The sequence below is a fragment of the Bombus pascuorum genome, chromosome 10, assembly GCF_905332965.1.
Source record: "Bombus pascuorum chromosome 10, iyBomPasc1.1, whole genome shotgun sequence".
Classification (NCBI taxonomy): Eukaryota; Metazoa; Arthropoda; class Insecta; order Hymenoptera; family Apidae; genus Bombus; species Bombus pascuorum.
The window spans coordinates 8,572,917-8,588,006 of NC_083497.1; the positions used below are offsets into that span (position 1 = coordinate 8,572,917).

General features: G+C 31.2%; 5 protein-coding genes across 6 annotated transcripts; 1 reads left to right on the plus strand and 4 right to left on the minus strand.

Annotated features, from left to right (window-relative positions):
* Positions 1–343: 343 nt before the first annotated feature.
* On the minus strand, positions 344–2,723 carry LOC132911282 (COP9 signalosome complex subunit 8). The gene is made up of 4 exons (XM_060967846.1): positions 2,509–2,723; positions 2,324–2,394; positions 1,273–1,451; positions 344–1,053 (listed from the first exon to the last, which is right to left on the minus strand). Exons 1-4 carry the CDS (start codon positions 2,563–2,565, stop codon positions 797–799), a joined length of 564 nt encoding a protein of 187 aa, XP_060823829.1. The 5' UTR covers positions 2,566–2,723; the 3' UTR covers positions 344–796.
* On the plus strand, positions 2,400–4,922 carry LOC132911281 (ras-related protein rab-6.2). Of its 2 annotated transcripts, XM_060967845.1 has the most exons (4): positions 2,400–2,416; positions 3,460–3,668; positions 3,854–4,098; positions 4,181–4,922. In XM_060967845.1, exons 2-4 carry the CDS (start codon positions 3,489–3,491, stop codon positions 4,377–4,379), a joined length of 624 nt encoding a protein of 207 aa, XP_060823828.1. In that variant the 5' UTR covers positions 2,400–2,416; positions 3,460–3,488; the 3' UTR covers positions 4,380–4,922. The 2 variants fall into 2 exon arrangements, with proteins under 2 accessions (XP_060823828.1, XP_060823827.1); XM_060967844.1 differs by lacking the exon at positions 2,400–2,416 and having other exon boundaries at positions 3,321–3,668.
* On the minus strand, positions 4,616–7,341 carry LOC132911263 (cysteine desulfurase, mitochondrial). The gene is made up of 10 exons (XM_060967791.1): positions 6,784–7,341; positions 6,629–6,708; positions 6,452–6,568; positions 6,230–6,367; positions 5,950–6,155; positions 5,760–5,881; positions 5,533–5,690; positions 5,181–5,452; positions 5,027–5,116; positions 4,616–4,806 (listed from the first exon to the last, which is right to left on the minus strand). The coding sequence occupies exons 1-10, from the start codon at positions 6,887–6,889 to the stop codon at positions 4,743–4,745; spliced, it is 1,353 nt and encodes a 450-aa protein (XP_060823774.1). The 5' UTR covers positions 6,890–7,341; the 3' UTR covers positions 4,616–4,742.
* A 593-nt stretch (positions 7,342–7,934) lies between these two features.
* LOC132911256 (uncharacterized) lies at positions 7,935–10,579 on the minus strand. Its single transcript, XM_060967772.1, has 6 exons — positions 10,240–10,579; positions 10,009–10,178; positions 9,684–9,932; positions 9,442–9,602; positions 9,276–9,365; positions 7,935–9,213 (listed from the first exon to the last, which is right to left on the minus strand). Exons 1-6 carry the CDS (start codon positions 10,362–10,364, stop codon positions 8,140–8,142), a joined length of 1,869 nt encoding a protein of 622 aa, XP_060823755.1. The 5' UTR covers positions 10,365–10,579; the 3' UTR covers positions 7,935–8,139.
* A 273-nt stretch (positions 10,580–10,852) lies between these two features.
* On the minus strand, positions 10,853–12,641 carry LOC132911277 (transmembrane protein 45B-like). Its single transcript, XM_060967839.1, has 2 exons — positions 12,138–12,641; positions 10,853–12,000 (listed from the first exon to the last, which is right to left on the minus strand). Exon 2 carries the CDS (start codon positions 11,957–11,959, stop codon positions 11,198–11,200), a length of 762 nt encoding a protein of 253 aa, XP_060823822.1. The 5' UTR covers positions 11,960–12,000; positions 12,138–12,641; the 3' UTR covers positions 10,853–11,197.
* Positions 12,642–15,090: the final 2,449 nt, after the last annotated feature.

The window sequence follows — 15,090 nt, forward strand, 5'->3', positions numbered from 1 at the left end:
TTTCAACCGACCTCACCGAGCACGATACACCCGCTTGCTTTCACGCGCGATCGAAGCCACTCGTTTCGAGATCACCCTTTCCCCTAGCTAACATGACTTTATTGCTCTAAGATCTTGTATTAGTTACGTAATTCAACCTGCATTTAAAAAATCAGTAGATAGTCCAGTCCTCTTCTACAGATACTAAGAAAGAAATTCATTTATTATAAAAAAATGAAGAAATAAAAATATTATTACTTAAGGAATAAATAAATCTTGTAGGGAAGAATGAACCTGAAAGGAGCGAAATGGTTAATGGAAATCATTGAATGGCAGAGGCAAGCGACATTTTAAACATCGGACGTTGTATCAGAACATAGTTGGTCACATTTGTGATTATTATTTTATACAACAGAATAATTCGTCCCAGGTGTTTTAATTCTAAATGAACACTGGTTGATCAGAACGTATGTATGTATATTAAGCTAAAACCCGTGATGCGGTCCGTGGATCTTCTCTCCTGTAAAAAGTGCTTCTTCTAGAAAATGCCAGTTTCCTCGCACACAGCAGCCAGTTATTGATTAATCGAGTTGTTGACTCCATGCTTACAGCGAGCTTCATCGAATGAGTCTTCCGACTGAATAGAACGCGTGGGTAGACCGAGGTATATACTTAGGGAAAGGACACAGGTGCCTCCTTTGAAGCACTTCCTTCTTTATATAATACGATTACGAGGTAAAACTAAGTTTAAAGTACTGTCGATGTTCGTGTCTTCGTGTTGCGTGAGCATCGTCATTGACAACTCGCTGCTACCCGTTTAGTTCTCCAAGAAAGACACGAATTGAGTGAGTTTGTACAGCTGATCCTCGGTCAGACACACCTCATGGGCGAGGTTATTTTCTTCTTTCTGAATCTTGCAAGGCTGCACCATCGTCCCATCTACGGTCCAACCTCTTTCGATGGCAACGCGACGCGCTTCTTCCAACGTTAAGCCCGTCATTGATGCGAACACGGTTAAACCCAATGACGAATAAGCCTTGGATATTAAGATAATTGCTCTTTCTCGAACATTATCTGAAAAACCGATCTAGAATTGATATTTCGATTCAAGCGTCGAGACATTTTTTTCTGAAGATTTGATATATAAAGATTCTTTGAAAAAATTAAATAAAAACTAGAAAAAATTTTCTTTGAGAAAATAATCATTTTCAAATAGATACATGGAGAAAAAAAGCTTCAATTGATTGGAATAGTTATTTGGTTATTTTTTCTCATTTATTCTACGACATATACCTTTTAAAGCAGCCATAATATCAGAAACATTCTCACTCCACTCTGCATTAAGGGCCACGTGTACAGCAGGCCAATCTCTCTGCCACATACGTTGTCCTACCACCCATATCTGGCCAAGTTCTCCGTTTCCGCTTTTCAAGTCCGCTGGTATCCGCTTCCATAAGTATTTGGCGTTGCATCTGCGACGGCGATTTTTCGATCAAATAAAGACGGATCGAAATCTCACTCGTGCAGGTCTTATAAGGAACGAATTTGTGTCGTTGAAGTATTGTTAATAGTAAAAAGCCGAGTAAGAAGCAAAGTGTTTGTTACAAACTCTAAACTAAAGAAATACGACGATATTCCTCTAAAGAATAAATTTTATGAACCATTGAAACATAAAAACATTATACCCTAAAGAATTATTTATTACAAAAAATAAGTTCATTCATAAAATTATGTATACGGTTAACAAACAACATACATATAATAAAATGGGATAAATATTGTGTCATAAATTAGTAAGCTACAATAATAAATATGTAATTATTTCTTCATGATTTTTTACGCATTATAAAAGAATGCGTCATGCGATTGACTCATAATTCATAAAACCGATTAATCATTTACACGAGATGTTTTCTAATAAAATATAAACGCAATATATAAAGAAAATGGAACATAATTGTGGGTTAAGTAATGTGTTCAACAAATCAAAAATTAACAATAAAATATATATAAACGTATGTCATTAATCATATATCTACAAGAAAATGCAAATATATATACCTATACATAAATAAATAAGTAACAAATTTTTATTTTAATTATCGTTCAAGGAAATCATATATTTAAAAAAAGTTTGTATTTCGCAAGCATGAACACAAATTTGCAGATGGCATCAGCACGATATATACAAACAATAATTTTATTACACAAACGTATATGTACAACATGTTGCAAATTTGGATCATGAGATGAATGATATTCTTAGATAAAATAAATTATCTTATTTTTGAGTGATATTTAAAAAATGAAGGAAGCAAAGTAACAAAAGTCATGTTGTACTCACAGATCATTTTGATAAAGATATACGGCTAATAATTGAGCATAAGTTTGTGGTGATGCAACTCCACCAGGCGCCTGCGATAATAATACGTAATAAGTAAATATATAAAGAATTTACTAATATTTTTGAAAAACGGAGCAGTAGTCGGCATAACCTATGTTTGAATACTGCTCAAGAAATATATTTACCTCCAACTCAGCTTTCTCTAATTCCTGGAGAAATTTATCCACTTCACTTAGCACCATGATGAAATTTCGTTATTTCCGCAGAGAAAAAAACGATACTGAAACAATTGTGTTAAAAGTACGCGGCAACATTGAAATAATCAACGTCAAACAAGAAATCTAAACATCCGAAGACTGAATACAGGTTATATTGGCAATTCCTGTATTACTTTAATATAGATGGCAGTACTCGACAAGCCAACTTTTCAAATTATATTATGTAACTTCTAATTTAAAATTAATTTCTATTTAAACCCAAATACATTTTTATATCATCAATTTAGATAATTCAATTTATATAGACCATTTTAATTTTAGAATTATGTAATGAAGTTTAAAGCTATAAAAAGTATTTAAATAGTATATGTAACAAACTAGTTTTAGATCTTGTCTAAAAACTACCAATAAAACTTATTATTAAAAATTCTGGAATAATTGCATTGTTTTGAATTAAAAATATCGATATAAAACGTCATCATAAAAGTAAATCATGCCTTTCATTAGTAATTACGATTATATGTTATAATATTGTTTGCATAGCACTTGTACAAAATTCAAATAATATTATCTGTTGCTGCAAGGTTAAAAAGCATCTAATGAGATGAATTTTTAAATTTTACTTAAATTCATATTTAATTCAAACTACATTAGAAGTACATTATTGAGTTTTATTACAAAGCTACGAACTACTCGGAATTTGTTTTGCTCCGTATCGATGTGAATAGGTATTTTATGGTACTTATGTAGCTGTATCTTATGGTCCGTTACAGGTATAATATTTCTATAGTCACGACTGTCATTGTGCTCGTGTTAGTGGCTATATACTGTATACAGCCAAATGACCATTGCATAAAATATTATAAATACCAAACATAATAATTTGTTATTACTGATGCTGCAGTTTTTGTATTTCAGTACGACCGGCGAAGTGACATAAGCCTAACATGGCTACTGTTAAAGTAACCGAACAGAAGGTTATTCTGTGCGGAGAATACGGTGTTGGAAAGACTTCTATATTTAGACGTTTTGCGAACAATACTTTTGTAACGAGCAGCGATCGCAAGTCGACATTGGGTCTCGATAATATCGATAAAGAATATGTTGTTGAAGACAGACGAATACGAGTAACATGTTTATATATATATATATATATATGTATATCTATATATATTCTGAGCAATTTCACTTTTCCTCATATATATATATTTTTATAAATAAATCATATACGTACCTAGAAAATTTATTCTATATATATGATATACTGCTATTCACATTTATATTATACATTTAATTTTATTTTATATTCCAGTTACAATTATGGGATACAGGTGGAATGGAAAGAGTTGCATCAGTAACATCAAGCTATTATAAATTTGCAGAAGCTGCTATACTAGTTTTCGCATTAGATAATTCAACATCTTTCCATCTTTTATCTCAACATTTGCTTGATATTGTCACATATGCTGAAAATGCAAAAATATTTCTGTGTGGGAATAAAAGTGATTTGGAAAGCACAGCTCCACAAGTTACAGATGCAGAAATGGAACAATTTTGGTGAGTTTAATGACAACCTAAGTGTTATGCAATGTACATATATGTACATATTTAAAAAAAAACAATGTATTATTTGTTACAGTGAACAATGTCACAATTTAATTTCTGGTATATATAAGACATCATGTAAGACTGGAGAAGGCATACATGAAATGTTTGAAGATATAGCACAGCATTTAGTGGAAGCTAATAGATCACGCATGGAACTGCATGAAATGGACAAAGACAGATTTAAAATTTCGTATATTGATGAAGCTGCTGATCCATCATGTTTGTGCTAAATAATAAATATTAGCAAGTGTATGATCCTGGAGCAACATTTTTTATAACTAGAATAACTCAATACACGGTAATAAAGTGTGAAGAGTAAAATTACTTTTTTATATCAAATAATGATAATGCCAAGCTTTTCTATAAGGGAAAGCATCCTAAAATAAAAAATGGGAGGAGTAAGGGAAGTATTAGAAGAATTTATATACAATCAAAGTTCAATTTCAAAGAAGTCATGAAAGCAAAAAATTTTAAATAAACATTTATTAGATATTGAAAGATATTTTACTTAATTAGTCTTAATCTATGTATATGACTCACAGTCAACATTGTACATTAGATCCACATAGTTGAAGCTGTGTAACAAAGCATCACTAATGCTGAGTCCATTTAATAGTTTTCAAATCAATTCCTTCTTCGACCATCTCCCATAATGGGCTACAAAATAAGCAATTCAAATATGTATTATTAAGTATGTATAACAACTAATATTTAAGGCCATATATTCTTAATTATGAGAAACGTCCAGTAATAAATTTGTTCCCTCCGTTATATTATGGCATCGCGCTTTTCGTATTCACCGCCAAAGTTATATCAATAAGGTAATCTACCCGTGCTTTTATATTAAATAAATATATTATAATTAAATAAGATGTACCTCATTTCTCGAAGTCTTTTAACGTGTCGAATCGTATTTTCTGCAGTAAAATCAATTTCTTCGATAGTTGTAAAGCGACCAATACCGAATCTATATAGATAAATAAATATTAGGATAATTATGGCATTATGATATCATAAACATATTAATTTACCTGATACTAGAATGTGCTAGATCTTCTGATGTTCCAATTGCTCTTAAAACATAACTAGGTTCCAAACTTGCGCTAGTGCAAGCAGAACCACTGCTCAAAGCAACATTTTTTAAAGCCATTAATAGAGATTCTCCTTCTACATATGCAAAAGACAAATTTACACATCCAGGATACCAAGCTACTGGATCTCCATTATGTATAACATGTGGTAAATTTGACATTATTTTATCAATCAATCGGTTTGAAAGCATTGTGATATATTTGTGATCATACTAGTAAAAAAGAATAAATTTAGTTAAATATTAGTATATATATACATGTACACAGATATATAGTTTATAATTAAAATTACCTCCATTTCTGTTTGTGCCAAATCACAAGCTGCCCCTAGGCCTACTGCTAAAGGTGCTGGAACAGTACCACTTCTCATACCTCTTTCTTGTCCACCACCACTTTGGATTGCTTCTACACGTACCCTTGGTCTCCTCCTCACATATAATGCTCCAACTCCTTAAAATTTCATTCATAATAAATATATTCAATATAAGATATATAATAAAAGTTTATATCTTGATGTACCTTTTGGACCATATATTTTGTGACCACTAATAGACATCAAATCAATATTCATAGCATTAACATCAATTGGAATTTTGCCAATTGCTTGGGCTGCATCTGTGTGAAAGAACACTTTCTTCTTTCTGTAGAATTGATAGCATCATTGAATTCAAAATTTTTTTTGATATTAGTTAATAACATCTTTTCTTACCTACAAATAGCTCCAATTTCTTCGATTGGTTGTCGCACGCCAATCTCATTATTTACCATCATAATAGAAACTAAAGAAGTAGTTGGCCTTATTGCATCTTCTAATTGATTAAGATCAATAAGACCATTTGCATTTACTGGAATATAAGTTACTTCAAATCCCTCTGCTTGCAAAGCTCTACAGGAATCTAATACACATTTGTGTTCCTACATTGACAAAGTTATATATAATGATAAATGCACAATAATACATAATTAATAATTCAATATAATTAACATACTATCTGAGTTGTCACAATATGATTCTTTTTTTCTTTGTAGAACCTTGCAACACCTTTAACAGCTATATTATTACATTCTGTGGCACCAGACGTAAATATAATTTCTTTGCTATCTGCATTTATTAAGTTTGCTATTTGCTATTTGGAATGAAATATTTGATTATTATTCTGTCAGATTATAACTCTTTAAAAAAAAACCATTGTATTATATATGATATTAACTTTACGAGCAAGTTCAACAGCAGTTTCTGTTTCCCATCCATACATGTGAGTTCTGGAATGTGGATTTCCATAATATGCCGTAAGAAAAGGCATCATCTTATCCAATACTCGTGGATCCTATTTAATGATTGATTTAAATATCAAGAATTATATTGTAATTCATCACATCATATTTACCATTGGTGTAGTTGCTTGAGCATCGAGATAAAGTGCCCTGCCTTCTGAAGGTCCTCTTTTGTACTCATCTGAGATAACAGCTACAATTCAATCATAATATTCACATACAAGAATTAACGAAATATTAAAATAGCACAAAATTCAATAATCCTTACATTCATATTCTGTAATTTCTGATAAATTTTGACTACTAATATGCACTGCACGGCATTCTTTGATACGACTTAAAGAGTATAACAAGCTCCTTGCCGGCCGGAACATATTAATTCTTATAAAAACACAAGTTTATGTCAACTATCTCTTATTTTTATAACACATGTTCTAATCACAGATAACCTAACTGTATTACTGAATAGTTCTGTTACATCTAATCGATCTAGCTACATTTAGAGTACTTATGTAAATGTACATACATATGTAAATTGTAACTGTCAATTGCAAATACAATGTACTTAATAACTTTTTCTCACAAATCTATAATTTATTAGTTACTAATTTATGTGTACGTACACCTGCACCGCTATGTAACTAATTCATAAAATGGTGCAACATTATTTTCTGTATATATACATATACTAGAGAGGTTTCCTCTTAGCATATTTAGAGATGGTGTGAACCGCTACTTATGAATCACAAGTGAATCGATTATGTTCATTCCTAATCAAAATGATTTCTCACAGAGATTTGTAATTTTTTGTGATCGTTTCTAATTGGTGGAGAGCATAATTATTCTTTGCATGTATCACATAACTTGTATATTAATATATTTTATATTATTTTTTATATTAATAATGTCAAATGAATATTACGATTTTACAATCGAAAGGAAGAATTAATATTTTACTCTTTAGGATACTGATGTATCTGTAGAAAAAAGAAAATTTAATTATTCTTCATTTTTAATATTAAATAAAGAAAATTTATGATATATGTATGAAGAAAACGTAACATGACGTAACATTTAAATATAACGTTTAAATTAACATTACATACATATATTTTTGTGTAAGCTACATTAAAGTATTTTATAAGAAATAATTCAATCAAGATCAAGGATTGCAATCACAGTGAACAAATTCATTCAAAATAAAAAAGTCACGATCACAGTCGTGAATGAAGTTAGATCACGACCATGATCGTGATTCTGCAATCACTGTGATAAATCACTGTCAATGATTTTGCATAAACATTTCCATTTGCATATACATATAATAATTTGGAAATATATTAATATTTTATATATAAAATATCACTTTCCTTACGAAAGTGGAGTTAGATATAAGTATATAAATGAATGAAGAAAATGATAAAAAACGGTTTATTAAATACAATAAATATACAAACTAATTTGTATCGAGTTGAGTATTTCTAGAATTACAAAATATAATTTAATTTGTATGTAAAAATGTCTGACAAGTAAACGTAAGAGTACAAAATACAGGCAGCAATGTAATATAAATGTATTGAAATAATCATAATCTGATTAATCAGTAATCATTCATGTAGGAAAATTACTGACGATCTTTCGATAAATTTAATGAATCACCAATGTCACCACCCTGTGATTGTTGTTGCTTTTTATGTATCGTGGTCATATCCAGCATCCCACCAAATTCAGATTTAGAAATTGATAGATCTTCAGTTCCTTGATATTCATTTGATCGATTGAGTTTTGCGTTATCGTTTTGTATTTCCATCTTTTTCCTATCAGTTGTGTAATCCTCCGGAGTTGCAGAAAAATTTCTACAAGATTCTGAAGATCCAATAGTTGCTTTGAATGGCGACTGGATAGGATCAACCATAGCAAAATCATTTGATTTTCGTTCGTTCGATTCAATATCTCTCGCAGGAGAGATTTTACCAATTGGGCCAAACAAATTTGCAATATTACGCATATATGCAGATGGTGATGGCGATGACGTTCTCGCAAAATCTGGTATAGGAAAACCAGAAAGCTTTGCCAAATCCGCTGTAGAAAAATTAGCTAATTTTGATAGGTCTGAAAATTTAGAAATTTGCTGTGTTATATCGGCTAAAGGAAAATCGGGTGTTGTGGATGACCGCGTTTTATTGATACTAATGTCTGTTCCGAGAGGATTAGATACTTTCGAAAAATCAGTTGGCGCAAAATCATAATCGCATTTAGTATTTTTTACAGAAACTGTAAGTTCCCCGGATTGAAAGCTGGGCATCACTTCTGATGGTGATATATGTTGCTTAGATGTAGAGTTTCCATCCTTTATTTGCGTGATGGATGTGGTGTCCGTAGTTATAATATCCTTTTTAATATTATCTCTAGAAGTAGATGGTTGCATTACAAAAGGTTTTGATGTAGGTGTAATTATTGAACCATCAGGCTTGAAGTTCACAGGTGTAAGGAAGACAGCTGCATTATTAGGTGCAAGGCCAACCCCTGGTGGAACTGAGGGGACAAGTGATTCTGAAACTGGTACCAGAGGGAATTTCATGGCCAGAAATTCCGGTGATGTCCCATCTTCGGAACCAGGACAAATCATTTCTCTAATTACATCCCAATACGAACCGTTCGATCTATTACGACCGGGTAACTTGGACGCTAAAGAACACTTCAGATATCGATGTATTTTATTATTGTACTCATATTTCAGTCTTATTTTTATATACTTACTCTTAAACGTTCAAGATAAGTCGTATTATTGTTAAAGTTGCTAGTAAAATCAATACCTCCTTCACTTCTATAATATTCTATGCATCTTCTCTGAAATAATAGATGCAAAGATGTATTAATTGTCTCGGCTGAATTATTAATTGAATAGAACTATGTAAATGCTTACAATTTCTTCTAATGTATCTTGAGAAAGAAAGTGTTCTTGAGATAATGTATAACTCAAAAGCATTGGTCTTGGATATTCATGAGGCCGATTTTCTGGAGGTGGTAAAGACCAGAAAACATTAAAATTTGATTCATAGCAACTGCCATCTGTATTATACGGAGCTGAAATCCATCATTTTGAATTCATTGGACTTAATCACAAGATTTTAAACAATAAATAATATTTTGTCAAAGAAAACATACAGCATATTAAACCTACACATGGTGTGTAACCATTATCGCTAGGTCCTTTCATTTTTATTTGATAATCTAATTGAGAATCAACATCCCTCAAGGAAGGGGAAGCATGAGATCTAGGATGAGAATGATACCATCCAACTAAAGTCACACGTTTCCATTCCATTGCCCTTGCAATTTCAGCTTCAACTGCAGCTGCAGCTGATTTATCTTTACCAGAATACCGGCATGGAAAGGCAGTTGTTATAGATAGATCTATTATATTAGAAAAAGTAAGTTTTAGTAACAAAATGGATATTTAAATTACATTAAACATTACAGAAATATTTACTGTGTGAATTAATATCCCAATGGCCACCTAAATAGCCACAAACTTCTTTATCTGTTAAATGACAATGCAAATCTACTAACAAAGCTGCAGTAGTTGTTATAGTAACTAAGAAAGGTTGTATTTTGCCAAGTGTGCTAAAAGATGTAAGCTCTACCATTGTGCTCATATCCCTGAAACATAAGTAATTATTAGTAATGTAAGAAATTTTCTTGTCTTGTATTATTCTCTTACATGGCATGGCTTCTTATCCCAAGGTTAGCATGTTTTACTGGTACTCTTACTACTTGTATTAGAGGACTTGTTTGAACCTTTTCAGGACTCTCCTCCATAGGTTCTGTAATTGTTGTTGTTTCCATTTCTTCCTCTTTATTTCTTAGCAAGTAAGTTGTAATAACTTCAGGCCATGATTATTGACTATAAACTGCACTACATTGTAAGTTTATAGTAGATAAAAATTAATCAAATAATAAAAAAGTTATTTAAACAGTGCATTATTGCAGTCATATTATGGTTCAAAACCTAACCAATTGAAGCATTTATTGTTATTATTGAATATTGATAAATGAATAACACTAGTTACTTTTTGCTAGTTATAAAAAACACCCTAAACAATTAATGGAGATATATATGTGTCAAGGTTGGTATTAAAACGAATTTCAAGATTTGGAAACTTGCAATTTACTATAATTTATATATGGATATTACAATTAAATGTTGAATAAATTATGTATTAAGTATTTTTGTATTAAGTTTAATAAAATGATTTATTTACAATATATACTTACGTAATTTCTGCACATAGCATGCAGTAGGTTTATGGAGGGTAGAAAACATATTACAAAACAAAAAATGAATAATTTCATAGTAATAAATAAGTGAACAATAATAAGGCACCTCTTAGTTCTTAATGAGTATTTTACCTACAATTTGAAGTTATTACAAAATTGTTTATGCCATCGCATTTGTATAAATGTAGTTAAAAATAGAGTCGTTCGTTGTATTATAAAATGAAGTTATAAATATTAAGTAAAAAAATACTAATACTATATTTAAAAATTGTGATTAGTTTACATTGTTTGATTTTTTGGTACTACAGTACTAACAGTATACTACTCTAAAAATATTACTTTTATGCATACTATAAAAAATTTTCAATTGACACAAAGTTGTATCCATTCACATGTGGGATCTACATTCTCTGGTCTGGTTCTTGACAATAATCATAAATAGGTATCTCTGGTGGTTCTTCTATCATAAGTTTAGGAGCACAACTTCTTGTTGCTGCTACTACACATAATGTCACAGCTGAAGCAGCAGCTACATGCCAAGAAAATACCAGAGCAATACCTTCTGGTAACATTGGCACTGTATCATACACGCGAACTACATGTGCTATCCAACCACCATGGAGTAATGTTGTACAACCCCTTAGAAGTTTTAATTCGGGCCATACAAGTTCTAAAGAAATAGATAAAGATGTTGTCCATACTATTAGTGCTAAAATTTTATCAACTAATGCATTGCTTCCAACACTCCCCCATAAGAAAAGAAATCCTTCTATGAAGAAACTTTGAGCAAGGGCCAATTTAACTAATCCTTCACTCACATTATGAGGAAAATAAAAATTTAAAACATCAACCAGGCCAGAGAATGCAAAAAATAAATAGATTGTAGCAAGTACAACTTTTGGTGAAACAGTTCCAACTTGTTGCAGACCACCGGTTATCGTACCAGCTAATCCTACAGCAGTCGCTATTAGTTTTAAACTTCCTTCTATAGGATGTCTGTGTATAAGTCTTTCACATTTTTCTATAAGTCTTAGTCCCTTTGTCGTATGTGGATCATCTCTAGGTCTTAGAGATACCCAATACTTAGCATATTCGTAACACCACTTTAGGCCAAAGGTATAAAATATAAAGCCAGTGAGAATACAAGGTAAATAGCTATCCATGGAGTACACGTAAAATCGACTTCCTGTTTCTTGATAGTAATCTGTAAAATATATGAAATCTGAAGTGCTGAAAAAGTAAATTGTTCATAAAAAATCTGCTTCTTGATCTAAGTAAAGAATCTGAGAAAGAAGACAATAAAAATATATTTAAAATAGACACTTATTGCTAATTACTCACTGTATATAATATCCCTATGCAATCACATATAAAATTTATACCCTGGATATTTTTCAGAATGAATGCAATTTTCGAACGTAGTTCGTGAAAAATTATATTATTCGAACGACGCCTCGATCTATTGAGCTGAATTTATAAATCTGTATACATGCATTTCATAGGTTGAAAGGAACGTCGGAAGAAAGCTAAGAAACTAATTTCTGAAGATACAACATAAAAATTCACACATTAATGCTCCTAATTAGCTTTTTTTTAAATAAAAAGTTCAAGTAAAAAATCGAAACATGGACCCTGGAACTATGACCACCTAGCGATGAGTTGATGAAACTACATTTTTTGGGACGAAATGAAAAAATCAAATTTCTTGATATATAATGAGAATTGTTGAATTATCCAGGAATTGCATTAAAGCTTTAACTCCCAGAAATCTTCTTTGTATAGTATTTAGTTCGATTTCTTACGTAAGTATGTACTTAATTAATTACATGTAATTGTAAGCCACGTCGCAAATGGCTTTTTTGGACATAGTTGTGCCATCTAACGGTATTAATTACTGTTCTTGGGTCAATGCCAACTAATAGTACATTTCCTTACTGATAGATGGCGCCACCATATTGCAAAAAAGTCCATCTTACACTATTTTAATAATCACTTATGTTTTCGAAATATGAAATGTTTTTATAAATAAAATAGATTATGCATATGGATTTTGACATATTATATATCAATAAAAAATTCAATTCTGTGTCGTCTTACATTGTATAACGATAGTGCAGATGTAATTGCTACTGTTTCTCCAAGAATATTATTTTATATCATGTTAAAAGATTTCATTGTTATGTTTCTTTTTCATTAATCAATTTTGTTTCTTAAATTATGAGATGCATCTTTACTTTTTAAACACAGGTATCCCTATTTTGAAGCTATCAATTCTATCTGTTTTGTTCTATTTGTTCTTATTTGTCTTTTTAACATTTATGTTAAAGTTCCTGTTCTTATACTTATTATAGTTTATTAGAATTTCAATCTTTATCATTACTAAAGCTTCAAACTTGATAAAGTTTTATCCTTTACCACTTGAATCTTCTGAAATAACCAACTATGTGATTGACAACAATTATAATATTTCATGTCTTGTTACAGATTTCTTACAGCCTGCATTTCTTCTTATTATCTATGAAGAACCCAATAGTAGTTCAAAAGCCACTAGAATGTAGGTATCTCTGCAATTGTATTCTCCATAGTTTGCCTTGACAACTATTAATTAAAAAGAAAAATTTGATTAAAGGTAAGAAGATTGAAAACTGTATTCTTATGTTAAAGTAAAATCAAGAAGATATAAAATATAAAAATATATAATTATAAAATAAACATTTTTGATATACTTAAAAAATTAATAAAGCAGGGTCTCACATAGAATTATAATTAAATTATGATTTTATTTAATTTTTAAGTTTTAGATCTTCAGGATTTCTAATCAGGATTTCCAGTTTCTCGCGTTAGTTTTTTTCAAAGCTCTTTTGTTGATCTTACGCAGCGATTAAAAGGAAAAGTAATTTGAAAATGAATTAATTTTAGACTTTTTTGCATAAAAAGTGGGTGGGCAGGTCGTGCATACGGTAAGCCTCCATTCATAGCACCTCCTCCCGGTGAGACCCGGGCAATCAGTATTATTTGATATATAATTACTAATTGTATCACTATGCAGATAAGCAATTAACTGTACAACTATAATTATTAATTATATGGTAAATAATATAAGCAATTGGCTACGATCGCGATTTCATAGCAAAATTTAGTTTTGATTCCAACCACTAGTAGCGTTGTGATCCTTTTCCGTACAAAATCGGTAAAGTCGAGAATGATATTAAAATTATAATAGATTTCTCTTGGAAAAGTTGAATAACATGTCTATTCTTCATTTCATCTATATTGTTTTACATCTATTGAATAAGAAATACTCGAGTAATTAATGATATTTCTTTCGAGATATATGGTACCTTTTTACGTAGACAATATTTTCAATTTAAAGACATCATGTATCATCGATTGGTAAAAGTAAATCGATGATCGTAATATCTGCTAGGATTTAGCTTAGATCGCGCCACTTCGCTTCTTTTTTGTTACGAATTTTTCTTAAAATATATTCACACACACAAATAACGTTCTAAATAAATGAAAGTTGCAGCTATTCCAACTTCCTGCTCGCTGATTTTCATCAAGTTTTTATTTTACAAAAATTTCCTGAGCACTCAACGGCCTGCGTTGCGTATGCATTTAATACATACAGAGGAATGTTAGGCGATACGATTTTTCAAACAAATTTGTTTCGTAAGTTTCATTTCAGATCGATACATGATTGCAGGGAATATCGATACGCTTTTCGAAATTCAAAGCCCGTTTGCAGATGGTATTGCCGTGACTCTGGAACAGCCTTTCATGTACGTTTCAATTATCGTTATGTAAATTGACTCAGTTTTGTGCTGTGTGTTCTGCATAGGATGAGCATGAACACGTCGGAGCCTTCAGGGTCTACTGATGCGTGTGCAGGGGATACCGATTGAGTAAAGTTAAGATCCCTGGATTTTTGACTTTCGACGAAGAAACAAAAATATCGTGCCCGAATTAATTTACCTAAACAATAAATTCTGAAAAAGATATGACTACCACAAACAATAATAGACTGTTAATAGATGGATCAACGTGTGTAAATGTTAATGAGTAATTTCGGACGGGTCGCGCATACGACATAACCTATTTTAGGGTTTACTCCAAAAGGATAAGCCCAAGGCGGATTATCGCAAGTGGTCCTGTCGCATCTGTCATATACAACGCGTTATTATTCCATTTCTATACGTGTCTCGCTGTTTCTCCCTTTCCTATTGCCGGGATCATGCTCTATCGATCCGAATCGCCGTGTAATCTCGCAATCGGATTATCTCGTGGAACCATG

What these genes read in the sequence shown, in the direction of transcription:
- LOC132911282 (XM_060967846.1), bottom strand. Translation starts at nt 2,565, where the DNA reads ATGGTGCTAAGTGAAGTGGATAAATTTCTCCAGGAATTAGAGAAAGCT. An exon ending in TATCTTTATCAAAATGATCT is followed by an intron (nt 1,452 to 2,323) that starts GTGAGTACAACA and finishes TCGCCGTCGCAG; the next exon opens with ATGCAACGCCAAATACTTAT. An exon ending in TATTATGGCTGCTTTAAAAG is followed by an intron (nt 1,054 to 1,272) that starts GTATATGTCGTA and finishes TCGGTTTTTCAG; the next exon opens with ATAATGTTCGAGAAAGAGCA.
- LOC132911281 (XM_060967845.1), top strand. Translation starts at nt 3,489, where the DNA reads ATGGCTACTGTTAAAGTAACCGAACAGAAGGTTATTCTGTGCGGAGAA. An exon ending in TTGAAGACAGACGAATACGA is followed by an intron (nt 3,669 to 3,853) that starts GTAACATGTTTA and finishes TTTATATTCCAG; the next exon opens with TTACAATTATGGGATACAGG. An exon ending in GCAGAAATGGAACAATTTTG is followed by an intron (nt 4,099 to 4,180) that starts GTGAGTTTAATG and finishes TATTTGTTACAG; the next exon opens with TGAACAATGTCACAATTTAA.
- LOC132911256 (XM_060967772.1), bottom strand. Translation starts at nt 10,364, where the DNA reads ATGGAAACAACAACAATTACAGAACCTATGGAGGAGAGTCCTGAAAAG. An exon ending in GGGATAAGAAGCCATGCCAT is followed by an intron (nt 10,179 to 10,239) that starts GTAAGAGAATAA and finishes CTTATGTTTCAG; the next exon opens with GGATATGAGCACAATGGTAG. An exon ending in TTGGGATATTAATTCACACA is followed by an intron (nt 9,933 to 10,008) that starts GTAAATATTTCT and finishes CTAATATAATAG; the next exon opens with ATCTATCTATAACAACTGCC.
- LOC132911277 (XM_060967839.1), bottom strand. Translation starts at nt 11,959, where the DNA reads ATGGATAGCTATTTACCTTGTATTCTCACTGGCTTTATATTTTATACC.
- LOC132911263 (XM_060967791.1), bottom strand. Translation starts at nt 6,889, where the DNA reads ATGTTCCGGCCGGCAAGGAGCTTGTTATACTCTTTAAGTCGTATCAAA. An exon ending in ATATTGTGACAACTCAGATA is followed by an intron (nt 6,156 to 6,229) that starts GTATGTTAATTA and finishes TTGTCAATGTAG; the next exon opens with GAACACAAATGTGTATTAGA. An exon ending in GAAATTGGAGCTATTTGTAG is followed by an intron (nt 5,882 to 5,949) that starts GTAAGAAAAGAT and finishes TCAATTCTACAG; the next exon opens with AAAGAAGAAAGTGTTCTTTC.